Genomic DNA, 26,595 nt, shown 5'->3' with positions numbered 1-26,595 from the left:
GGGTGTGAAACTGGCGGGGCCGCTCATCCGATCTCCGGGAAACCTGTGTAAGTGACTTCAGCTCTGAACCTCTGTTTTATCATCTGTGGAATGAGGAATACTTTTAAGGACTGGTCTGAAATGTTACACGAGATGAAGTATGTAAAATCTCTTGCACAGTGTCTTGCACGCAGGAGGCACTTGGTCCCTGTGGGTTCCTGACTCCTCACCCTTGTTTGTCGAGACCTTGTTCTGCAGCTAACTATCAGGACTGGGACTTGGCAAGACCTCTCCCTGGGAGGGAGAGGAGAGGATGCACTGGAGACGGAATCACAGCCTGCCCCCGAGGTGGGTGCAGATGCTGTCCTCTTAGAGAACAGCGGAAATGAAGCCCATCAGTTATTGTGACTAGTGTTGTTAGAAACCCAGACTTAGGACATAATTGCTAAAAACCGAAGTTCTCACCTGATGTTTGCCTTCATTTTCATAACTGACAGGCAGTCACTGCTGTCCTATAAAAATGAGCTTTGTCTGGCCCTCTCGTACTGAAATAAAAATGGTGGAGAGTCCCTGGAGGCCAGGCAGCTCAGTGAGAGCATCCTAGGGGTGGGGAAAGAGGCAGGACCCCTCCCTCTCCTGAGTGCTTCCTGCTAGAGCTCTTCCCTGCTCAGGCCTCGGAGGACTTATTTTACAGGCGCGGCCTTTCCTTCACATGTGTTCCTACATCTGTGTTCACATGTGCAGGCAGACAGATATAGCTACACATCTGATGTGTGTACGGGGCATGTGGTGGAATCTCCGCTTAAGGGTCCACATATTCTTTTCCACAGCTAGTCTCCTTGGCCCCTGGAGGTCTCGTGTGGCCCTGGGTGTGCAGGGGAGAGACCCCTTTGTCCCATCTGGTGGCCCTGGGGCTGTTGCAGCAACAAGTCCACACCTGTAGGAAGGTGGTGACTATTTCCTTAGGCTCTCACTCCCCATCCAGAGCACTGAATAGGGAGAGTAGCAGCAGGTGGCACTGATCCTGCAGGGAATCAAGTGCCTTGGTGATGTGACTAATGGCTGAGATAATTAGTCATTAACCTTCCCACCTTCCCCAGGAGATAGAATGCAGCCATGCTGGGGAGCCTGGGAATGGCAGGCCGTGGCACACCCATCCCGCTTGGCCTCACCCATCAACCTAGGCAGCCTCTGAACACAGGCATTTAGGTTCTCTGGAGTAAGCAAAGGCATTCCTCTGCAATCACTCCAAGTAGGGAAATATTGATAAGCCCAAATATCACGCCCAGTCCCTCCTTCTCACCCTACAGCTCCTAATTTCCTTCTGTGAAACCTGGGAAAAGTGCCCAGGCAATGTCTGGGGAAGGAGAAATCCCTCTCACCCCCCACAGAGAATCAGCACATGCAATGAAAAATGTTACTGTGTGCAGCATGTAGGCAAAATAATAACATAATCATAGTAATAATAACAATACTAATAAATGAGAACTACTATCCTAAGAGGGTCAGGAGGTGGGTTTCTGGGGCTCCAGTGACACCCTGAAATTGCTCCAGCATTGTTACGGAGAGTGCTTTTATTTTGGATGAGGATCTATGGCTTTTAGCTTCTAAAAGGAGTACCTGACCCCCAAAAGTTTAAGACCCTTGCTCTAAGGTTTTTAAGTTGAGCAGAAACAGACATTCAAAACTCAGAGATGCAAATACAAAGACTCTCTCTCTCTCTCTCTCTTTTACTATACAGTGAATGCCGCACTCAGAGTTGCAGTTCCAGACCCATCAGCAACGATGTCCACCTCTCCGCTGTCCTTGCTCCTCAGGGAGAAGCCTACACAGAGGCCTGTGCCGCTTCTCCCCTCCTTGGCCCAGAGCACCAAGCAGTAAGAACTGGGTGCCTTACTCCTCTTCCTGCCCCAGATGGCCACCATAACTCATCCCCAGGGTGGAGGGCCTGGCAGGAGACACCCATGACAGCTAAAGCACCAGTCAGCAGGGCCCATCCCCCTCTAACTGAGCTGTGTGGGTCACCGAGACATAAAGGCTTTAGGACCCTCTGTCCCAGTGTATCCAGGAACCACCTACAGCCACTCTGGATGCACCGGAATAGGAGTGAGACAGCCCTGACATCATTCAGCTTATTTCATATGGGAAAAACACACACTAATCAAAATCAACAGTTTTCAGTCATTAGTTGGGGTGGAAAGGTTTGGGCGAATGAATCAAAATAGAAACAGAGACATGACTCAAGCAGGATCCCTTTTATCTCCCCACCCTGGCCTTCTGAGTTATGGTGCCAGATGAGCCCAGGGTACCCTCTCTACTTGTCATCTGTCCCACTGATAGGAAGGCCCAAGAAACCGCAACTCTGGGCAGAAGTGGAACTAATTTTATTTTTTTTAATATTTTTATTGATTTTTTTTTTTTTTTTTTTTTTTGAGAGGAAGAGAGAAAGGGAAACATTGATTCGCTGCCTCCTGCTTGTCTCCTACCACGATTTAAACCTGCAATCTTTTGGTGCATGGACAACATGCAACCGAGCCACACTGGCCAGGGCGGAGTGGAACTAATTTTAACTCTAGCACTTTGCTATGGACATTTCCTTCCCCTAAAACAGTGGTGGGCAAACTCATTAGTCAACAGAACCAAATATCAACAGAACAACAATTGAAATTTCTTTTGAGAGCCAAATTTTTTAAACTTCTTCTAACGCCACTTCTTCAAAATAGACTCGCCCAGGCCGTGGTATTTTGTGGAAGAGCCACACTCAAGGGGCCAAAGAGCCGCATGTGGCTCGCGAGCCGCGGTTTGCCAACCACTGCCCTAAAGGTCTGGTACCATCTTCCCAGAGAAAGGCTAGGAACCACAGGCCCAGACTAGCCCTGTGACTCTCCCTCACGAGCCTCTGACGTGTCCCTAAAGTCTATGAAGTTATAAGGTTAACAAATGCTAAATGGGTGGAGACCACAAGTACTAATGACATCTGATAGGGTCCCCTCCTACAAACCCCTTGCATCCTGATTTAATCTTCCAATTTGGAATGGAGGAGACATTGGTAGATAGGGATGGAAAGGACTTGGGAAGTTCCTGAATCTTTTCATACCTTGCTGGAGGGAGGGTTTATTGGTACCACTCCTATGCAGGCACTGTCATCATTGCAAGAAACCTCTGACCCACTAACCCCTCTTCAAAGAATCTAGTCTACAGATATAACTGCCCCGGTTACCTAGTTCAACAGCAAAAGGCTAAAAACTATCCATATGTGTATCAATAAAAAACAGTTAAATAAACATGGTACATTCACAGAGGAGAATGTTATACAACTCCGAAAAAGAATGAGGATACTTAGACACTAATAATGGAAAGGTCTCCAAGAGCAAGATGCAGAGTGGTATGATTGATTGCGTGATATCTTGATTACAAAAAGGGTGGGATAGACAGGGAATACAGTTTTTTTATTAGTATAAAAAATTCTGTAAGGATACACAAGAAACAAAAGTGGTAGTGGTTACCTGTATGTGAATTTGTAGGTGGAGAAGAAGTGGGTGAATGGGGGCAGGGAAAAGAGTGAGACTTTTCACTGTATATCTTTTGTATAATTTTGCTTTTTGAACCAAGTAAATATATCACCAACTCAAAAGAATCTATAGTAACAAAAGCGTAATATGCTAATTAGACCGGACAGCTGAACGACCTTCCAGACATCCTTCAGGATGAAGCTGGGGCTGTGAGGGCTGAGGCGAGCCATTGTGGCTGAAAGGGCCGAGCCCCTTGCACAAATTTCGTGCATCGGGCCTCTAGTAATTATAATAATTGAGTAGGTGACCATCCAAGCCAGATACGAGTATTCCATTATGAGATGATGCCAGTGATTCTCTCCAACCTGGAGGTGAATCAAAACTCTCAAAACCCAGAAAGGCTGGGTCTGTCCAGGGGCACCCTTTCTTTCATCAGCTCCCTCAGCAAATAGGGTCTCCTGATTGGCTGTTTCCCATCCCCACAGTAGCATCTGGGCTCTGTTAGGTCATCTGAGCTGGGCAGACCAGAGAAACAATTCAGTGGGCTGGGACAAACTGAGGTGTCTCAGGAGCCCACAGGAATGGACAAAAGCTATGGCTGCCCAGGAAATGCAACAGTGGTTGAGAAGGATCTTCAATCAGCTCAGAGGTCCCAATAACAACCCTGGCTTTCACCTGCATATCTATGTTTCAAACTACGCTCAGGAGCCAAGGGGCCTGGACAAGCCCAGACTCATAATAGGGCGACTTGCTAAAGGACCTTCAAGGATCTAGGCCAGTTGATTGAAGTAGGGGGACACAGCACCCAGAGTTAGCACAGCATTGCATGACGGCTCTGAGCCGGGAGAGGTTCTTTCCTAATGGGAGGAGCAGGTGTGGCAAGTGTTCTCTGCTCCCCCACCTCTGCCAGCTGCTATCTGTGCAAAGGAGCAGTTCAGTTGTAGTTGCCACAGAAAACCCAAGCGAGGAACGCCTTGGGTGGAGCAGCCAGCCACAGGTGGCTGGGTGTGGTCCTGGAGTTTTTGGGGACACTACTCAGAGCAGAATTTTTCAAAGCCAAATGCCTGGGATAGTGGAACCGAGACTGTCAGAAGAAGGGCAGCCTTGCTGGTGAGAAAGGAAGGGGTGGATGGGTGGCCTCTTTTTAAGTTAGGAACTTCCTTCAACTGCTAATGGAGGAAGTCCGTGTTTATCTGCAGCGATGCGATGGGCGGAGCAAAGAGCCTCGGCCAGGCATCAGCAGTCTGTCTCCACCCCACTTCCCTGGCTAGTACTTCCACCCAGGGATTTGTAACTGCTGCCTCCACTCTGAACGAGCCTTTCTATGGTAACTAGAGTACATTTTCTCTCAGCCTACACTGGTGATGCTGGCTGTTTGCTTCAGTTAGGGGGGCAGCATTTAGCCTTGTTTAACACCCTAAACCAAGAAAGCACTGCCCGATATTCCAGAACCAAGTAGGTGAAGGAAATGAAATTCATACCACACATAACCATGTTCCTTGCCTCACTGGGAATGTAAGGCAGGGTCAGCATACACAGTGCTCACAACAGCTTCCCAGGGAACCAGGCCAGTGCTGGCCTCGCACAGCTTGGCAAGGGACAAAATGTCTCCCAGAATTCACTGTTTGTGACCTGAGCTCTGTCTCCATGAGGGCCAACTCCACCTCAATGCCCCACATCTCTAGGCTCTACTCCTAGGCAGGCCTCACCAGTAAGACCCATCCCTGGGCAGCACGCACAGGCTTTGGATCAAGACAGATATGGGTTCAAACCCTTTCCTTACTAGCTATTTGACTGGGCAAATCACTAAATCTCTCTGTGCTTCAGCTACAATTGGGAGAAAGAACAGGTCCCATCTTGATGGGTGGTGAGTGACCAAAGGCAACAGTATCTGCAGAGGTGCAAAAGGCTCCTTGATTACTGCCCAGCACACTGAAGACGATCATGAACGCTGGTGCCTTTCCTCCCGGTGCCTCAAGCCCATCCCCTGCCCTCCCTCCCGTACCTATAGATGGTCTGTCTGTGCTCCTCCCTACGGCCATCCCTTCCACCTGCGTACTGGTACCAGCCTCTTTCACCTCCCAAGGGCATTGCTCCAGCAATCACCCCTTCTCTTTCCTGTATCTTTAATGTTTTCCTATGAGACATTTTTCATTTATATATAAACATTCTGTAATTTTTCCAACTTAAAAAAACACCAACACAAAAAACACCACCACCACCATCATCATTATCACCCCCCTTGGCCCTATATCCTCATTCAGGTATTGAACCATTCAGCTGCTCCTATGTAAAATTTCTCAGGGAAGTTATCTATATTCACTATCTCTATCTCTTCCTTCTCCCACCCTCTCATCATCCCTGTTTTTTAATTTTATTATGGAGGATTCCAAACATATACAAACAAGGACAATATAGCAAACCCTATGTATTCATCACTCTGACTTAAGCAGTGATCAAGCTGTGACCAATCGTGTTTCAGTTACACCGATTCCAACCACTTTTTGTTTCCCCCCAGATTACTTTGAAGTAAATTTTAGACATCATATACTTTTATCTATAAATATTTCAGTATGTATCTCTAAATGATGACTGTCTAAAAACATGCGCATAATACTTATTAAATTTCCTGATTGAGTTCCTGGAGTTCAATTTCTTTGACTGTCCAGATGCTTTAAACTCCCAGAAACACAGATTGCCAGATAGAATCCTGGAGTAAGTTCTAGGAGGCTTCATGGGGAAGGTTGTAGGATCACTTTCAAAAACAAAGTAGAATGTCATTGGTGATGATGATAGCAACGCTACTGAGCACCTACTGCATACCTGGCTCCATGCAGTGTACTTTACCCACATCATTCCTTTAATCCTCACATCAACCCTCTGGGGTAGGCTCAGAGTTGCTGAAAACTCGCACACACACTTAGTGACCAGGTCAGGGTGTGAACGCAGGTCTGTTGACTCCAAAGTCTCAGCTACAGACCATCACCAAGTGCCCTCAGCCATGCCCCGAAACAGGTGAGGGGAGCCAGTTTCCCAGAACTTTCCTACTCATTCATTTCTGGAGGGAAGGCAAAAGCCAGATATCCCAAGAATGAGCTGTTCATTCAATGCAGGTGGAAAGAAGAGAGAAGGAATCCCTTCCACTGAAAAGAGGCACACTAAACATTGCCTGGAGTCTGAATCTCAGAATGTGTTGAAACATCTCTGGCTGCAGTATCCCAGGTGGGAGCAATCCTTCCGCAGCACCTGCTTCTCTCCCAGCTCATTAGCATTTCCTTGTCATTCCCCAGAGGAGCTCACTGCAGCCGACCTTCCCAGCTAATGACAGCTGCTTAGCAACAGGGAGCTGGTTAATAAAGCCCTGATATTGTTCCCAGCTCCACAGACTCCACCCCTGTCTCCCATTACAGCTCATCCTCAGCCTGAAGCAACCCCCAAGTTGACAGATCTTTGATTAGCGCAAGGAGGGCCAGGAACCTGGAGACTGAGGGGCAGGGCTGCCCAGGCCTGGCCTGGGCCCTGCCCTCAATGCCTCCTAAGGAGAGGAGACAATTATGAGTCTGAGAACCTATGGTGCCAGGCTAGGAACTTCTCCATGGACCTTGTAAATCCCCTCTACCACCAAAGGTTACAATCCAACCTCAGTGCACAATCAGAATTAAAAAAAAAAAAGAAAGATAAACAGAAGTATGGCACACCTCGTTTTATTGCACTTTGCTTTATTACGCTTCACAGATGTTGCATTTTTGCATTTTTTTTACAAACTGAAGGCAAGACCCCCCACCAGCAAAAAGATTATGACCTGCTTTATTGTGCATGGTCTGAAACAGAACCCACAATATCTTTGAGGTATTGTGGAGGCACACACACCCAGACCTGCAACAAGGTAGGGCAGGTCCAGAGAAAACACCAGTCCTCATGGGCTGATGCCTAAATTGAGTATTCCCTCTTTAAGCACATACATTATTATTGCAAATGCAAAGTTCAAAGGTGAAACTTGGCACAATTTGCTGCTTAACCCTGACCTTGAGTTGCCCACAAGCAGCTTGACCTCTGGGGGAAGGCGTGGCAGAAAGGGTTCCATAAGCCACCGGGAAAACGAGAAGCATTATTTTGAATCAGCAGTACGTCGACATTAAAGTAAAAGTTTCAAAGACCATATTATGAAACAAAATGCGAAAATGACATGACTTGACAAACCATTCAGTGGTAGGTTTGTGCCTACCCTCCAAGCCACAGTCTTCACAGGGGGGTGGGGGGAGTAGTCACACAGGGCCTGACCCTCTGGCCTGTGGGTTCAGCAGGGCTGCCTCAGAGCAGCACTGTAGCCACACTCTGTGGTCAGAGAACAGCACACAGAGAACCCTTTCTACAGTCTGTACCTGCTGGGGCCTGATCAGTTTCTGGACAGGGAGGTTTAGGAACAACCACAGCCAACATACAACGAATGCATATTTTTAACCAGTCCTAGGAGTCTCACTCCTCCCCATGGGTAAAAGGAACCAGGGTCTGGTGCAGCTGTCCTGAGTTTGCCCAGGGCCAGGTTGGTCTTGTTTTATTTTGAGAGTATGTTTATGAAAGCTGGGGCAGTGAAACAAGGAAGGGCTTAGGACTGCAGAAGCAACAGGAGAGCCCAGGCTGGGCTGCTTTGGCTCACGGAGGAGTCAGAGAAAAGGGGCCTTGGAGACAGGTTCAGGGGGTTAGCTTGGGACAAGCTGCCACTGCCCATTGCTCCCCTGGTTGCAAGTCTTGTGGGGATCCTTAAAGTTTAGGAGGTGCATGCCTGTGGGGGAGGAGAAAGGGGAAAGAAGAGGCATGGGGGCCGAAACCAGTTTGGCTCAGTGGATAGAGCGTCGGCCTGCGGACTGAAGGGTCCCCGGTTCGATTCCGGTCAAGGGCATGTACCTTGGTTGCAGGCACATCCCCAGTGGGAGGTGTGCAAGAGGCAGCTGATCGATGTTTCTCTCTCATCGATGTTTCTAGCTTTCTATTCTTCTCCTTTCCTCTATGTAAAATACCAATAAAATATATTAAAAAAAAAAAAAAAAAAAAAAAAAAAAGAGGCATGGGGTATGCAGTGCCCAGGGGCCAGGTCTTGACTCAAGGATTCTTCAGTTATATTTCTAAGGCTCTCCAGGAAGGTTCTGTTTCCAGTTCAAATGTGTCTATTCTAAGGAAGTTCAAAGAAGCTTATCTTGCCCAGGCCTTGCCCTCCTCTGCCAAGAACAGAGGGGCCCAGGGCCCCATCACTCCTGAAAGCTCTAGGGAATGTGAGCACTCCACAAGGTCCACAGAGAAGTTCCTGGCTTGGCACCAAAGGTTCTCAGACTCATAATTGTCTCTTCTCCTCAGGACGCATTGGGGGCAGGGCTGCCCAGTCTTCAGGTTCCTGGCCCTCCCTGCGCAGATTCAAGTCTGCACAGCCTTCACTCTGCTCCTAATCTCTCAGCACCTTCTTCTGCACCCCCATTTCTCCCAGAACAAAGCTGACTTCTGGATGTGGCTAGACCAGCAAGACCCAGTGAAAGACTGAATCTGCTTCAGACTAAAAATGCGTTCCTGAACATTTTTCCAGGGGATGAAGGAAACTGGCATATCAGAATCTCCAAAAAGTCAGATGGGTGGAGTTTTCCCTCAATGTGTATCTATTCTTCCCTTTGCCTGCCCCCCAAGAATCCCTGATTATGGTTCCACTGTGTGACGTATGCAAATGGCTTGCAGGCAGGGAAAATAAGGTTGATAATCACTGCTTTCAACCAACCTGGTTGAGCCCAGACTGAGATTCACCTCACTGAATATACCAATTTTGACACAGTGTGAGGAATCCTTTTTCAGTGGCTCTCAGGTGCCCCAGCTTGACTGAGCTTTATACTGTTGGCAGCCCCTCCTGCTAATGTTCCCCTCTGTGACTGTGCACTAAACCCAAGGCAGAGGCAGCAAATTGGCAGAGGCTTGCAGATGCCTTTTGTGTGGCCCACACAACTTTTTAAAAAGGAGTGTTAGTTATCAGCATTTAAAAATTGGGAAATTTCATATAAAATCCCAGATTTTTGGATTCTCTTAAAGTCAAATAAGCCATGGCACACCCAGGCTGGCTTTCCTGCAGGAGTTGGGTGGTGCTGCCTTCTTCAAAGAGGGCAAGCACTGTCCAGCTCCCACCATGCCAGTTGCTTTGTACCTGGTCAGCTTCCTGGGTTGACCTTTCTCATCCCACCCTGTGGGTTTGCATTCCTGGACCCAAGGCACCTCTTGCGATCCAGCAGAACAGGGTTCCTCTTGCTCCTGGGCTGACTTTAGACCCCTGGAGACTTGGGTCTATCTCATAAATCTTTTTTCTATTTTAGCAACTGAAACTGGTTGAAAGAATCATTCCTTTTGAGGGTGATACCCTACCTGCTGGAGAGCCCTGGGCTTCCAGGCAGGAGAAGAAAGCGAAAGCCTTACTGGGTTAGACTGATTAGAAGGGAGCTGACGGTTTCTTTCCACCCTAATTGGCCTAATGTGGGATGCCCATAGCTTTCCTCCCTGCTTCTTCCCCCCACTCCTCCATGGCCACCCATGTGTGGCGCCCATGCACAAGCTGTTTGTACTAATTTTTGTTTTTTTGTGTTTGATGTGGGTGCTCTAGACAAAGCCTAGTACTAAACCATGCAAAATTGGGCTGCCAGCAGAGCCCTCTGGTGATAATGACAGACTGTGGCTGACATCAGGGGAGCACAGCACAAGTAGAAAGGAGTAGAGTTCTAATATTCTTCAAAGCCACTTATTACAAGACTAGAGGCCTGGTGTACGAAATTCGTGCACGGGGGGCGGGGTCCCCTCAGCCCAGCCTGCACCCTCTCCAATCTGGTACCCCTCGGGGGATGTCCAACTGCTGGTTTAGGCCCGATCCCGGGGATCAGGCCTAAACCGGCTGTCGGACATCCCTCTCACAATCCTGGACCACCAGCTCCTAATCGCTCACCTGCCTGCCCACCTGGTCGCCCCTAACTCCCCCCTCCCCGCCCCGCTGGCCTGATCACCCCTCACTGTCTCTGCGTGCCAGGCTAATCACCCCTAACTGCCCCCCTTGCTGGCCTGGTTGCCCCCAACTGCCCCCGCCTCCGCTGCTGCCCTGGTTATCCCTCACGGCCCCCCCGCCAGCCTGATCGCCCCTCACTGCCTCTGCGTGCCAGCCTGATCACCCCTCACTGCCTCTGCGTGCCAGCCAGGTCGCCCCTAACTACACCCCCCTGCTGCCCTGGTCGCCCCTCACGCCCCCCCCCACACCGGCCTGGTCACCCCATGCAGCCTGCTATTCATTCATTTGGTCGTCCCTCACTACCCACCCTGCCGGCCTGGTCGCCCCATGCAGCCTGCTTGTTCAGTTGTTTGGTCATCCCTCACTAACCCCCCTGACGGCCTGTTTGTAGGCAGCCATCTTGTGAGGGTGTGATGGTCAATTTGCATATTACCTCTTTATTGTATAGGACTAGCATGCTTTCCTCCTAGCAAAGGTTCTACCCAAGAAAAGGTGAGATCAGACTGCTCCCTGAAAACCTGGGAATCATTACATCATCTCAAAGAACTGGGGAAACTTACCCAAAGGGGAGATGGTGGGAACTCCAATCCTACAAACCTAGCTTCAGCCTCAACACCCAAAGGGGGAGGAAAGACAGGCATTGTCTGAGCTCTTACAACACTAGGAACGTTCCCACGCATCATCGCAGTCCCACAAAAACTCCCTGAGCTGGGAACCATCATCCTATTTTTAGAGGAGCAAACTGAGGGTGGCAGATGTTAAGACATTTGACCAAGATGACTTAGAAGGAAGCAGAGCATCAGGATTTGTGTGAGTCCTCAGCCTGCCACTCAGGCTCTGCCAGAGGCTGCCTCTCCCCAATCAGCCTCCCACATCTTCTGCTTTATTTTTCTTCATAGCTATTATCATACCTGTTATTGCATGATGTACTTATGTGTATATTTATTTCCTGTCTGTCTCCCCACAGAATGTAAGCCCGTGTGGCAGAGACTATCCATCTTGTTGCTGCCATTTCCCTATCTGGCACCTGGTGGACCTTTGTCTTTATTGCTGGACTGATGGGAAGGACAGCTCTTCCTGCCTCACCATGGTACTGTCAAAAAGCATCCCCTCCCTTATCTGCTCCTTTCTTTCCTTCCCCTCAAGAATTCACAACCACCCTTCCACAAACCTCTAACACCAATCTCAGAGGCCACGTAAAAAAACATAGAAAGGCAAAAGGCTCTGTGTTCCTTCAGAAAGGGAGTTGTAAGGAAGGTTAAATCCCTGGAAATCAAAGAAAACTCTGCTGTGTGTAGAGACAGGCTTGCTCCTACAAAGGCAAAAGAGTTCATGTTGAGGAGGAAGTGATGGTTTATTGCAGACTTCCTTTTAAAGCAGGAGAAAGTCTGTAATAAACCATCACAGATAGCTCTGGCTATCCCTCCTATCCTCCACGCATGCTGTTTTGCACCCAATCAAGTACTTGGAGATTTGGGATGCTGAAGCGACACAGGTGGGACTAATTAGAAAGTACATGTGGCACAGAAAGCATCCAAAAAGTACAAATGCATCCCCGAAGTTAATGTTAGGACAAACCAGAGCAGTGGTCCCCAAACCCAAATTATCTAGGACAATGGCTCTTGAAGTATGGTCCTTGGACCAGCAGCATCAGCATCATATGTGAATTTGTTAGAAATGCAAATTCTCAGGCCCATCCAGACCTACCATAATCAGAAACTCCAATGTTGGGGCCCAGGAATCTGTGTTTTTTTAAAATATACTTTTATTGATTTCAGAGATGAAGGGAGAGGGAGAGAGAGATAGAAACATCAATGATGAGAGAGAATCATTGATTGGCTGCCTCCTGCACACCCTCCACTGGGGATGGAGCCCTGCAACCCAGGCATGTGCCCTTGACCGGAATCGAACCTGGGACCCTTCAGTCCTCAGGCCAATGCTCTATCCACTGAGCCAAACCAGCATTTTAGGTCACTGATGTATACTAAAGTTTGAATACTACTGTTTTAGGGGACTAAACGAGTACAGATCTCTGGGTCCTGAAGATCCTGATCCAGTAGGTTTGGAATGGGGCCCAAGGAGACTGCAAAAGCTTCTGAGTTGATTCTGACTTGCACCCAGATTTAAAAACTATGAAACCTGAGGTCTCATCTTTCCCTGACCCCAGGACAGTGCCTTCAGTTTTAGACCCATCTCCCACTATCTCCCAGTCACTCACTTACCACACAGAGCAATGATGTGGCTGCTATCTTCATGCACAAACTTCCTGGTGACAGCCTCCTCCATGATTTGCTTCACCTGTGGATAAATGGGCAGTATCGTCATTTATTTTCCGATCTAAGGCCTGTGGACAAGTAAATAGCCTAGCTCTGCCCTCCTGTCTGGGTTCAGACACTTGCAGAGTAAATGATAGGATGGGAGGGGTGGGGAAGCCAACTTTCTTCAGCACAGACAGCTCTAAGCATTTTGGAAAGGCAACCAGAAAAAGAGATACCATAAATCCACCAACCAATCAGTGCAGATGTTCTAGCCCAGCAGGAAGTACCCTGCTGTGGGTAACAGGGATAGGATGCTGTTTGCTCATCTGTACTTAGCTGGAGAAAGGGCTTCTGGGCAGACGCACTGTCCTTTAGGGACAAACTGTCTCAGCACAGGCTGCAGATAAACAACTGCCCCTCCTTTTCTCTGCCTTCTCTGAGGTTAGGGATAGGTACATCCAGGCCTTAGGGACACTCTCTCCACTTGCTCACAAGCCCAGCCCACTTTCTGATAAAATCCTGATGTTTGGGTTCCTCCTCAGATGTAAAGCTTCCAAATACCTTGTAAATAGTCACACCTTTCAGAAAACACTTAAAAACCCCCACAACTTAGTTTATTGACATGTACCATAGTAGGTGTATCATTATACATCTCGATGAATTTTCACAAGCTGAACACACCTATGAAACCAGCATCCAGATCTAGAAACAGAGCATTTGACCTGCACCTCAAAGCACCCTCCTCCATTCTACCAAGTTTCCTTCTACTCACTACTCTCCTCAAGGGTACCCACTATCCTGACTTCTAACATCATAGAGTAATTTTGTGGGTTTTTGTACTTCCACTAGATGGAATCACTCAGTATATAGTGTTTTGTGACTGTTTATTTTGCTCTCCGGTATGATGGTGAGATTTGTTCATGTTGTGTGTAGTTGTAGATTGTTCATTCTCCATTGTGTGAACATACCACAACTGAGTGGCATTTAGGTAGTTTCTAGTTCGGGGCTGTTATGAATAGTGCTGCTATGAATATTATGAACATGTCTTTGGATTTATATTTTTGGGCAAGGAATTTCTGATGCCCGTTTTCTGATTTACTAAATTTTGCCAAATTGTTTCCAAAGTGGTTGTACCATGCCCTAGCTCAGTGGTTGGCAAACTGTGGCTCGCGAGCCGCGGTTTGCCGCTTTGTTGACTGAGTTTACCGACCACTGACCTAGACTCTCGATTCCAATAATTACAGGCTGTTGTTGTTCCTTGTGATTAAGCCCCTATCCCAGTGGTCGGCAAACTCATTAGTCAACAGAGCGGCAAACCGCGGCTCACGAGCCACATGTGGCTCGCGAGCCACAGTTTGCCGACCACTGCCCTAGCTCAGTGGTCGGCAAATTCATTAGTCAACAGAGCCAAATATCAACAGTACAACGATTGAAATTTCTTTTGAGAGCCAAATTTTTAAAACTTAAACTTCTAATGCCACTTCTTCAAAATACTCGCCCAGGCCATGGTATTTTGTGGAAGAGCCACACTCAAGGGGCCAAAGAGCCGCATGTGACTCGCGAGCTGCAGTTTGCCGACCACTGCCCTAGCTGGTTTGGCTCAGTGGATAGAGCGTTGGCCTGCAGACTGAAGGATCCCGGGTTCCATTCCAGTCAGGGCACATGCCTAGGTTGTGGGCGCGATCTCCAGGAGGGGGTGTGTAGGAGGCGGCCTATGGGTGATTCTCATCATTGATGTTTCTAACTCTCTCTCCCTTCCTCTCTGAAATCAATAAAAATATATTAAAAAATACACACACAACAAAGTGGTTGTACCAATCTACACTCCCATCTATAGTATATGAGGTTCTAGGTGCTCCCAACATTTAAGCCAAGCACTTTTGATGTCCTGGGGGAACCTGCTGGCCAGGAGACAGATACTAATCCTGGAGATTAAAGGAACAGATTACCTCAAACCCCCTGTAAAATGTTCCAGATAAACTCTTGGCAGAGCTGGTTTTTGCCATTCTTTTGGGACCAGACATGAAATGTCCTGATGCTGCCCTGGCCCCCACGTCCCTCACCTAGGACTGTACAGTTAGAAGGGTGATAGAGCTTCTAAAATCTGGGGAATATGGAGGAAGGAGATGGGGGCTCCTTCTTGCTTGAATTTGCTCATGGTTAGCAATTAGGTAAAGGGATTCAGATCAATCCTGCACTACAATTTTTTTTAACTAAAAATGTTTTAAAATTGATTTGAGAGAGAGAGAGGGAGAGAAACATCAACTTGTTATTCTATTTATTTCTGTATTCATTGGTTGATTCTTATATTGCACTCTATACTCTTAAAAAAAGCTTCCTAGATTATTTACCAAAGCTGTTTGCATTAAACAGAGCATAATGTCACAGCTCAGAAACCTGTAAGCATCTGAAGCAGGCTGGTAGGGCAGATTTTTTGGTTAGGAGGACCTATAGATAGATGCCCCTAGAATTTGGGTACCAGAGGCTCATTGTGAAAGGCCAGCCTTGCCTACAACTATCCCCAATGTCTCTACTGGTAGGAGAAGAAAGGATATGTTTCTCTCAAAATTGAGTACTCAAATGGTAAGGGAACTAAGTTCAAAGCAGGTCAACCTTTGTCAGGTAATTTAACATAACTGTGACATATTCTGGACATTTCTCACATTTGTTCAGGAATCATTCTTGGAGTTTGCAGACAGCCTTCCAAATACTGAGAAAAGAATCACTGTCTCCTCAAAAATCTTTTCTTTCTTTTTAAACATATTTTATTGATCTTTTACAGAGAGGAAGGGAGAGGAAGAGAGTTAGAAACATCGATGAGAGAGTGAGAGAGTTGAGAGAGAGAGAGAGAGAGAGAGAGAGAGAGAGAGAGAGAGAGAGAAACATTAATCAGCTGCCTCCTGCACACCCCCTACTGGGGATGTGCCTGCAACCAAGGTACATGCCCTTGACTGGAATGGAACCTGGGACCCTTCAGTCCGCAGGCTGATGCTCTATCCACTGAGCCAAACCGGTCAGGGCTCAAAAATCTTTTCTATCATCCCTGACTAACCCCAAATTTGAATCACACCAACAATCTTAGCACTTCTGTCCATAGTTTGGGTATGCCTCCTTTTTGTTCTTGCTTATACTGTTCATATATGTCTCTGTCACTAGACTGCTTGTTTCCTGAGGATAATCACTGAGATTTGAGATTTCTCTTTTCCTTGAGAGAACAGAGTTGGGGCTTAAGTGCTGATCTGATATACTCCTGGCCTAAAAAACACTCTTTCTTGGCCACTTTATAGCAAAGGCACAATGAAGCTTCGTGCACACAGCTGGAAAGGTGATGGCTTCAACTGCCAATTAGAGGGAAAGCAACAAATGTTAGGGCACAATAGGCTAGTTAATGCAGGAGAACCATTGAGAGCCTTCCAGGATTTTATGAGAACCAGACTCTTCTCCAATCCTGAAACTCTAGGAGGGGGTAAAGAAACCAATATGGTAACTTTTATAGGTGAGATAGATATTGTTATCCCTATTTTAGAGATGAAAAAATTAATATTCAGTAACTTATTCAAGATCACACAGAGATAGGTCCAGACTATTCCAAAATGTATGCATTCCCACCAGACCTTGCAGTCTTCAAGACCAGCAGATTTAGTTACCAAATAATCATTGAGTGCCTACTGTGTGCCCTGGATACAGAATAGTGCACAAAACAGACAGTTTTCCTGCCCTCGTGGAGCGTACACATCTGGCAGACACAGAGGTAGGTCAGAGCTGTTCATGGCTCCGGAGGCCTCATCTATTTTAATCCATTCTGCGGGTTTGAGCTCTCCAGCTCTCATATGGGGGTGAGTCATTCATATGGGCACCCCCCCCCCCAAACCGAAATTGAAATGGGCTTAGGGCAGGTAAAAGACGTTAGTTAGTAGAGAAAAGGATTCTTTTTCTGACATGGGGCGGGGGGGCTCCTCAAAAGGCGGGAGGAAATCTGAGTCTTAAAAACCATTATCAAACTCGCCCTCCCACCCACTTCTCTGGGTAAGGAGTTGGGCATGAATTGAGAAGCAGTGAGGTGTGAGGCGAACCCTCCTGCAGGTGCCACTCAGTTCCCAAAGGCTACCAGAGGGTGTATAGGACAAACAGGAGCTAAGTCCCCAAATCACCCGGTCAGCCTCACTAGAAGGCCAGAGCGGGGCCCCGCCCCCTCCCCAGTTCGCACGGGCAATGCATGGGCAGCTTCAATTTTCCAGAAATCGCCGCCACCCCTCCCCCGACCTCGGTCTCCCAGCTCAGCTGCCGTCACAGGGCGGGGAGCTGCAGGATCGCAGAGCAAACAAGCCCGGGATCACCGGCCTAGCCCCTCGGGCCAAGGGGCGCTGACCCCAGATCCGGGAGAGGAGTGGGAGCCTCAGCTAGTCCAGGACTCCGCCCCTGCCCGGGGCCTGCCAGCGCCCGCGCCCGACGGTGGGTGCGGACCCTTCACGGGGTTCCTCGGGCAGCGACGCGAGCCCCCGGGGGTCCTTGCCCCGACTTTACCTCCTTTTTCACGTTCCACAGCAGTTTCTCTTTGAGTGCGTCCTCCGCGCTGCCCATGGTGCTGCGGTTGGTGGAGAGGCCGCGTCGAGCGCTCCCCAAAACCCGCCTCGCGCCCTCGCCGCCTCCGCGCCCCTCGGCTCAGCGCCCCACGCGCAAAGCGGAGCCCCCGTCCGCTGCGCTCCCCGCCCGCCGCCGCCGCCGCAGCCACTGCCCGGTGCTCGGCTCCGCAGCCATCTTCTGAGCCCCGCACAGACGTCAGGCAGCTGGCCCGGCCCCTTCCCACAGCCGGGGCGGGAGCGGGGGGTGCGCTCGGAGACCGGGGGCGGCCGGCCTGGGAGCGCGCCACGCCGGCCGCTGTCATGGCAACGCGCCGGCTCCAGTCCCTGCGGCGGGAACCCGCATTGTGAGCACCTGCAGCCAGGCCCGCACAACGACCACGGAGGCGAGGCGCGCCTGAACCCTGTGGCTGGAGAGAAAGTTGCTCGCGCGGTAACTGGCCTCAATCCAGCTAGAGTCGCACCCCCTGATTTCTACCGGCTCGTTTTCCCGACGGGGAAGTCCGGGAGCCCCCTGCGCCTCGAGTCTGGCCGCCACGGGAAAGGAAGCGGTAGTCCCCTGGCTAAAAGGCCAGAACTCCACTCTTGCTCTAAACCCCCTGCCCTCAACTTGCGGGTAGGAGTGGTAGTGCAGGAAACAGGCGCTTAAAGAGGCCGACCAGGCGTCGTAGGGGTTGTCGCGCCCAGTCGGGCCCTTCTTGCAGCTATGTGGAAGGTGGGGGCGCGGGTTGGGATAACCGGGACCCGCGGGAACTGTACAGAGCCCGTGAAAGTTAAAGAAGCGCGTTCCACGCTATTTGCCTTCAGCAGCACCACAAGGGAAATGAGGGTCATAAAACGTTTCTCAAAGTGATACAGCATACAGGCTGCTGCAAAGTGAGGAGCGGAGTGTGAAAAACTGGGTGAGAGGAGGGGCTCTGCCCTCTTCCGCACGGAGAAGCTTCCATTCAAATCTTCCTAAATGATGCAACTTGATAGAGCAAAACTGAATATAAGGAAAGCAAAACAGCCCTCTGGAAGTAAAAGCGCAAACTTAGCGTCTACATTCGGCGTTTTAAAGCCCCCAAAGGCCGACAGCCGTGTGGGAAAAGTTTACCAAGTGGCTTTGTGAAGAAGCGGGAGCGGCGGGAAGGACCCTCGCGAGAGGACAAGGAGAACCCCGCCCCGCCACGGGGAGGACACGCCCCTAAGGGAGGGACCGGAAGCACTCGTTCCGGGCCGGAAGTAGTGCTGACTTGGTACACGTGAGCGGCAGCATGGCCGCCCACCGCTCAGGTCCGCTCAAGCAACAGAATAAAGCTCATAAAGGCGGACGGCATCGGGGTCGGGGATCTGCGCAGCGGGACGGCAAGGGTGAGAATGTAGGATTGGAGGGAGAAGGGCTTAGTCGATTTAACTGCTTTTCTCCGTGCTCAGTCTCAACTACCTCCGGCCTAAACCCAGCGTAAATGCTCTAAGGTGGGCGAAAAGAGGTCCCCTTTCTTGATCTTATTCTGGTCCCCTTTATGATCTCCAGGCCGTCTAGCACTGAAAAGCCTAAGCAAGAAGGTGAAAAAGGAGCTCAGCAGAGTAGACCAGAGGCATCGCGCCAGCCAGCTTCGGAAGCAAAAGAAAGAGGCGGTGAGAGGAGTAGGGATTGGGGTTGGTGTGACTTCACAATTGTTCTAGGGCGGATAATGCCTCAACTAGAAATGTGACCCTGGGAAGGCCGGAGATGGTGAATAACCCTGGAGCACATGTTAGTTGTGCTGGTCTAGATTCATGCTAGACTCTAGATTCATGCTAGCAGCTAGAGCATCCTATGCTTTGGTCTGAGCTCCTGCCCACCCCCCAAGATAAACACGTGGCTTTTTACAAGAGAAATGATGGGGGTAGGGCATCCCTACGTTGGAAGGGCAATAATGGAAGTGCTGAAACACTGAGATGTTCTCTGGTCCTTTCTATTTTCAGGTTCTGGCAGAGAAGAGACAGCTAGGCAGTAAAGATGGCCCTCCTCATCAGGTACTGGTGGTGCCCCTGCACGACAGGATTTCCCTGCCAGAGGCTCTTCGGCTGCTTCAGGATAGGGACACTGGAACTGTATGCTTGAATGAATGGGGAAGCACCCACAGCTTTATGCTGTTATGCCCCGGTTTGAAACATCGGTGGTTTTTCACATCTGCAAGGCCAGGTTAGAGTATACAATATTTTCTATCACTATGTATGAGTAGTGATAATATTTTTTTAGTATTATGTGCTGATGCCAACCACCTCTTCCTACTAACTCTATCTTCTATCTCCAGGAGATCTGCACACTGTGCTAGATTTGGCTAAAGTGGCTGATAGCATCCTGTTCCTCGTTGATCCACTAGAAGGCTGGGACAGCACCGGGGATTACTGCCTTTCCTGCCTCTTTGCTCAGGGCCTTCCCACCTATAGTAAGTGATTTGGAAATATTGGAGGTGATGAAGGAAGTGAATTATCACTTAGCTTGCACCTATAACTTGAATCAATGTGCCTTAAAATTTTTTTTTTTCAGTTACAGTTTACATTCAATATTTTGTACAAGGTGCCTTTTTATTTCTGGACTGCCCTTTGCCCAGAGGAAGAAGAGTATAAAGTTTGGTTTTACTCTGTAATTTCTTTAAGGTAGCTGATTGTTGGGTTTCCCAGTGATCTCTATGCTCACAACTGTTAGCTTTTTTTGTGAACTTGCTTGGGGAATTTTCATGCAGTGAAGCAAGAAGTCATGAAGCCCTTTTTTCTTTTGCTCCTAGCACTAGCTATCCAGGGGATTTCTGGCCTCCCACCGAAGAAACAAATAGATGCCAGAAAGAAGCTAAGTAAAGTAGTGGAGAAGCGCTTTCCTGATGACAAGCTCCTTTTGTTAGACACGCAACAGGAGGCAGGGATGCTGCTCAGGCAGTTGGCTAACCAGAAGCAGCGGCATCTTGCCTTTCGAGATCGGCGGGCCTATCTCTTTGCTCATGACGCTGACTTTGTGCCTAATGAAGAGAATAACTTGGTGGGGACCTTGAAAATTTCAGGCTATGTTCGTGGACAGACTATGAATGTAAATAGCTTGCTGCATATCATTGGACATGGTGACTTCCAGATGAAACAGATAGATGCTCCTATGGATCCTTTCCCTTTAAACCCTAGAGTGATCAAATCCCAAAAGGACTCAGGCATGGCGATGGAGGTAAGATTGATGTTCTTTTTCTTTTTTTTTTTTTTTTAATATATTTTATTGATTTTTTACAGAGCGGAAGGGAGAGGAACAGAGAGTCAGAAACATCGATGAGAGAGAAACATCCATCAGCTGCCTCCTGCACACCCCCCACTGGGGATGTGCCCGCAACCAAGGTACATGCCCTTGACCGGAATCGAACCTGGGACCTTTCAGTCCGCAGGCCGACGCTCTATCCACCGAGCCAAACTGGTCAGGGCAAAATTGATGTTCTTAAAGAGTATGTATTGTTGCTTCATGTATAAGCTGGTGTAAGATGGAAACTAACTTCAGAGAAGGTAATTTGCATGCCCCAAAACCCTAGTCTCTGGGGGTGACTGCTAGTTCAAAGTAAGGCACTAGACAATTACAAATATGTTGGTATGTTACATATTTATCCAGCACTCCAGGTGCCTTACCCAGCAGCTGGCTCTGGGTTTATAGGAGATGCAAGATGTAGTCTCTTTCCTCAGACAATTATGTCAGGAAAAAAAAATGGCAAACACCTGTGAAATAAAGATTGGGGAACTATGGTTGAGGTACAGAGCTGCTGTGGGGGTTGAGAAAGTTGACTAGTAAGCTTCACAGAGATATCAGACATCAGCTAGGTGTTGAGTAGGGTGAATGTGATTTACAAGTTTTAGAGAGATGAAAGAATATCCTAGAATATAGAGACAACATGAACCTAGCATAATGATGGCTCAAAGGGTTTCTTTGAACTCTGAAGAAACCAGCTTGATGGGAATAAAGTATGTAACAACAAGATAGTGAGTCCAGATTCTGAAAAGCCTCGAGTCAAGCAGTGGTATAGACAACATGCTAGGAAACAGAACCATTTGAAAACACTTGACACATTTTGGCTTTCTGTTTCAATTTATTTCATTCATCTTCTACATGAGGACTATGTTATTTTTTCATCTTTCTGGTTACTGTGTTAGATTTAGTAAATTTTTCGTTAATATTTGACTGACCATTACCTGTTTTTGGTTTTTAGATTTGTGCTACAGATGCTGTAACTGATATGGAGGAAGACCTTAAGGTCCTAATGAAGGCAGACCCTGATAGACAAGAATCTTTGCAAACAGAGGTTATACCTGATCCAATGGAGGGGGAGCAAACCTGGCCCACTGAGGAGGAACTGAGTGAGGCAAATGGTTGGTAATGGCAAGCTTGTTTGTAATTCATCTGGCCTGGAATTGTGGATTTTGTCTAGCTACTCACAGTCAAGACCTATAAGGTAGAGTGGGATGAGGATATATTTAGAGGTTTGTCTCTTCTTGTCCCCCACATGCTTTCTGTTTGCTTAAGCAAACATTGGACACAGCTTTGCCTCATTTCTCAAAATCACTTACTATTTTCTAATGAAAACAACTTTGGATTCATTGCAAGGTTTATTTAAGTGTTGCTAGTTTTGAGGCAGTTGAATTAAATTTGGAAGTAGTAGTCTGTTTTGCTTATTGTGTCTGCTAGAGTTTTGGTGTTGGCAGTAATATCTGGTGTCTTTCCTAGGTGAGAATACCCAAAGTAATAGGGAAAAGGAGGTATAAAATTTACTTAACTCATTTGGGCTTTTACAGACTTTTTGAAGGAAAGTTCCAAGGTGGTAAAGAAGGTTCCTAAAGGAACATCCAACTACCAAGCTGAATGGATTTTGGATGAGGATGGCGAAAGTGGTGGGGAAGAAGATGAATATGATGATGTAGAACATGAGGATTTTATGGCAGAGGAATCTCAGGTAAGAAAATAGTCCCTTAGGCCACTTCTGTGTACAGCCCCAACTGCAAAGCAAAGTGCAATCCTCACCTTAGATATGTGTTATCAGTTTTGTTTTTTAACTATAGGCTATTGTGTTCTTGTTTTTTAATTTTTGTTTGTTGAATTTTTTTTTTTTTTTTTAGAAAGAGAGACATAAATTTGTTGTTCCATAACCCTCACCTGAGGACTTTTTTTTTTTTTTAATTGATTTCAGAGAAGGAGAAGAGAGAGGTAGAAACATCAGTGATGAGAGAATCAGTGATCAGCTGCCTCCTGCATGCCCCCTGCTGGGGATTGAGCCCGAAACCTGGACATGTGGAATTGAACCCGGGACCCTTCAGTCCACAGGCCCGTGCTCCATCCACTGAGCCAAACCAGCCAGGGCCTGAGGACATTTTTTCCATTGATTTGTCAGATACAGTAGGAGGGAGGGGGGCAGAGAGAGAGAGAGAGAGAGAGAGAGAGAGACATGGACATGAACATGAGAGAGGCACATCATTGGTTGCGTCCCGACCGGGGACTGGGATGGAACCTTTAAAGCCAGTGTGTGCCCTTGACTAGGAATCAAACCTGCGACCCTTCAGTCTGCATGCTACACTCTAACCACTGAGAAAACTGACCAGGGCTGCTGTTCCACTTATTTATGCATTCATTGGTTGATTCTTGTATGTGCCCTAACTGGGATCAAGCCCACAATCTTGGTGTATGCATCAGCACAATGCTCTAACCAACTGAGCTACCCATCCAGGGCCTGTGGTCAGTTTTTTAAGAATGACTATAGTTGTCGGGAATGAGACTTGTTTTATAACTTGAGTCTCTCAGAATTGATATGGTTTGGACTAGGTGTCTAATAACAGTATTTTATTCTTAGCTTAATGGTTTTTAGGGTAGAGATAGGTGTGGGTTTCTTCTGAAACTGTAATCCTTTATTCCACAGGATGAGAGTAGTGAAGAGGAAGAAGAGGAGGAATGTGAAACTATGACTATTGGAGAGTCTGTGCGTGATGATCTATATGATGAGAAAGTGGATGAAGAGGCTGAGGAAATAATGCTAGAAAAATATAAACAAGAAAGACTGGAAGAGATGTTTCCAGATGAAGTAGATACCCCCCGTGATGTGGCTGCTAGAATTCGGTTAGTCAACAACTCCAAAATCAATTGATACATTTTTTATTTTAAATTTATGTGGCTCAGAGTTGTCACTGTGACACAAAAGAAAAAAAACATTGTTCTGCTCCTGAAGGGCTAACATTCTATGTGGGAAGATAAGACATCCATACAGGAAACATATTACTAAGTTCTAGACTGTGTGATGTAGACTAATAATGTTAACAGTATTTTAATAAGATTAATTAGCAATGCTTCCTATGTGAACGAATACTCGATGTATGGAATGTTTGGAGATTTGGGGGAGTTTAGGTAGAACCACAAGAATAAAAGCATGGGGATTAGTCTGAAAACTTAGGGAGTTTGTTGGATATTAGAGAAGTTAGGCTTTTATCAAGGACCGTGTTCCTCAGGTTAAGGAGCCACTCCCTGATAGGCACCAGGGAACCACTATAAATACTTTGTCCTTTGTCAGTAAGAAACTTGGGTTTGGTTCTGAAATACTTGTTAACTGTTTTGGAGTGTGGTCTTGAATTGGGCTATTAGGTTATTTTGAAGAAATAGTGATAAGAGTTCTTTAAGTTAGAGCCTTGGCCATATTATTGACTTAAGTGAAAGGGTAGCACCATATAAATTAGACTATTAATTTATTTAAAATCTCCTATATTCTAGATTTCAGAAATACAGAGGCCTCAAGAGCTTCCGGACATCTCCATGGGATCCTAAGGAAAACCTTCCTCAAGATTATGCTCGGATCTTTCAGTTTCAGAACTTTACCAATACCAGGAAACGCATCTTTAAAGAAATCAAGGAAAAAGACGTTGAAGGAGCTGAGGTATCTGCCTTCCTTTATTCACCCCTACAATTTGCTTATGTTTGCCAAGGTGCCCCTTCCTTTACTCCTCTTGGCAAGAGTACCTTATTTCGTTTTGTGCTGCCCATAGCTGAATTAGAGGAGCCACTGAGTCACTGATAAGAGTGATATTGGGAGAATGGAGGTATCAGATATGTTAACTGGGAAAGTTTAATCTGGATAGTTGTGGCATCTGTGAAAGGCAATTTTGAAGGGCAGGGGTTGGCCTTATGAGACTTTTTAACATATTTGGAGAAATGTTTCATCATTATTGAGGCCTTCAGGCTAATTGTGTGGCTGTTTTCTGCTTTATCTGGCAGGTTGGCTGGTACGTCACACTTCATGTCTCTGAAGTACCTGTCTCTGTGGTTGAGTACTTCAAGCACGGAGCACCGTTGGCTGCATTTTCTTTATTGCCTCATGAACAGAAGGTTAGTGTCTTATGGGAAATGGGAGTTATGAAACTTCCTGACCAGTTTTATCTGACAGTCTAATATTTTATTTATGGCTGACATTTTGCTCATTGGGATGCAAAAAATATGCCTTTAGGATTAGACTGGGGTGATAGAGAAGTCAATGATGGTTTAACCCAACATGTCTGAACCTGTCTGAAGCATCTTAATGATGAAACCTGTGTGGTTCTGAGACTTCTCTGAGATAAGTATATTTGTTAGATCAGATTTTAACCAAGTGTTGGCAGCCTTAAAAATAAAGAGGGTTTATGCCAAGGTGTAGATTTTTCCTCTTGGAGGCAGTAGTCATGGAGGTTGGAATGTATGTGAGAGCTCTGGCCTTTGGTCAGTGTAAGTGTTGAGGAAGGAAGGGGGCTTGCATGAGTGTGATTTTGAGGTGTGTGGTGAGTGAGTGGCTTGAAGTCATTGAGCATGTGGCAGATGTTGAGCTCTTGCATGTTAGACACTGGAATGTCAACTAGTATAGATGGGTACTTGAAAGCTCTGAAAACCAGCCTGTGTTTGGTTTAAATGCCAGTTGGTGTGAAGGTAAAAGGTGAATCTGTGTCACATCTGTACCACACCATAAATTAGCAGTCAGTTCTTAGAGTGAATCTGAACCTGTTAGTTTGGTTTGCCTTCTTTCAGGTTAAGCTGTTCTAGATAAGAAGTTCTGTTTTTCTTACTTGGTCACTAGATGTCAGTACTGAATATGGTGGTAAGCCGGCATCCTGGCAACACTGAACCTGTGAAAGCCAAAGAGGAGCTGATCTTCCACTGTGGGTTCAGGCGCTTTAGAGCCTCACCTTTATTTTCTCAGCACACTGCAGGTAAGCAGTGGGGAACCTCTGGGTTCTTGTCTATCCTATTGTCTCTTGGGAGACTGTAACTTTAGGTGAGGTGGTACAGAGCACACAGTTTCAAATTCTAGGTCTCTGGGTTAGAGGCATTTTTAGTACTCTGGTTTAGAAGCCAATGATGTGTTTTTTTAAAATGTCTGAACCTGTCTGAAGCATCCCAGTGATGCTACCTCTGTGTAGTGCTGAGGTTTCTCTGCCATGAGTGTTTGTTCCAGGGTAGATTTTGAGTCAGAGTAGGTGGCTTTATAAAAATGGTGTATCAAAGTGTGGAACCCTTGGCATCTGATATGCCATTGGCAGTATTGGTGAAGGCTAGTGGGTCATCCCCAGATCGATTAAGCAAGAGATGTGTGGCTTCTGAGATGTTGAGACTAGATGAAAGTTTGGAGAGTGGTGACACTTGTGTGGCAAAAATTATTGTGCTACAAATTAGGAGTGGGAAGTTTTGTACTAACTTGGGGGCTTTTGAACGTGACTTACACATACTCAGCTTGGCAATGGCCTGAGGAAGATGATGAAGGCAGTATTAATGGGAGCTCTGGATAATTTCTGTTCTCACCACCAATGCTGTCTAAATGAGGAATTAACTTTTCTTTAAAATATTTTACTTCCCTATACTTCAGTATTTAAAAAGGAGGGTTTCATTGAAGGTAAAAACAGAAGTTCCAGATAGTCCCCAAGATCAGAGGTCTGTAAAACACGGCCCTTGGGCCAAGTCCTACTGTTTATAAAGTTTTGTTGGAATACAGTTTTGCTTTTTAAAAAAATATATTGTCTTGGCTATTTTTGTACTACAGTGACAGTTGAGTAAATTAGAATAGACTCTATGGTCATGAAGCCTAAAATATTTACTATCTGGCCCTTTATAGAAAATGTTTGCCAATTCTCACCCAAGACTAAGAGCTGTTGATTTAGTGGACATATTCTCTATAAAGTACTGATTCCCGAATGAGGTAGGTAGGGGTAATATGTATTAGAACCACTGGAGAACTTTTTCAAACTCCAAATGT

General features: G+C 47.0%; 2 protein-coding genes across 6 annotated transcripts in view; one reads left to right on the top strand and one right to left on the bottom strand.

Moving 5' to 3' along the window:
• Positions 1-17,483, bottom strand: part of SGSM2 (small G protein signaling modulator 2) — a 37,139-nt gene extending 19,656 nt beyond the window's left edge. For all 5 annotated transcript variants that reach the window (XM_080678775.1, XM_080678774.1, XM_080678776.1 and 2 more), the window contains exons 1-2: positions 17,295-17,483; positions 12,735-12,810 (exon numbers count right to left, since the gene is read on the bottom strand). In XM_080678775.1, the coding sequence (XP_080534901.1) occupies positions 12,735-12,810; positions 17,295-17,351 (133 nt within the window). In that variant the 5' untranslated portion in view covers positions 17,352-17,483. The remainder of the gene's footprint in view (positions 1-12,734; positions 12,811-17,294) is intronic.
• A 100-nt stretch (positions 17,484-17,583) lies between these two features.
• The window catches only part of TSR1 (TSR1 ribosome maturation factor), a 12,622-nt gene continuing 3,610 nt past the window's right edge, over positions 17,584-26,595 (top strand). The window contains exons 1-11 of the mRNA XM_080678779.1: positions 17,584-18,703; positions 18,867-18,970; positions 19,301-19,520; positions 19,633-19,767; positions 20,107-20,531; positions 21,553-21,712; positions 22,136-22,293; positions 23,251-23,447; positions 24,093-24,255; positions 24,594-24,704; positions 25,423-25,555. Of these exons, the coding sequence (XP_080534905.1) occupies positions 18,607-18,703; positions 18,867-18,970; positions 19,301-19,520; positions 19,633-19,767; positions 20,107-20,531; positions 21,553-21,712; positions 22,136-22,293; positions 23,251-23,447; positions 24,093-24,255; positions 24,594-24,704; positions 25,423-25,555 (1,903 nt within the window). The 5' untranslated portion in view covers positions 17,584-18,606. The remainder of the gene's footprint in view (positions 18,704-18,866; positions 18,971-19,300; positions 19,521-19,632; positions 19,768-20,106; positions 20,532-21,552; positions 21,713-22,135; positions 22,294-23,250; positions 23,448-24,092; positions 24,256-24,593; positions 24,705-25,422; positions 25,556-26,595) is intronic.

The sequence above is a fragment of the Plecotus auritus genome (genome assembly GCF_963455305.1).
Source record: "Plecotus auritus genome assembly, chromosome: 7".
In the NCBI taxonomy this organism is placed as follows: Eukaryota; Metazoa; Chordata; class Mammalia; order Chiroptera; family Vespertilionidae; genus Plecotus; species Plecotus auritus.
The sequence above is the reverse complement of the archived record's forward strand: the minus strand, read 5'-3'. Positions and strand labels throughout refer to the sequence as shown.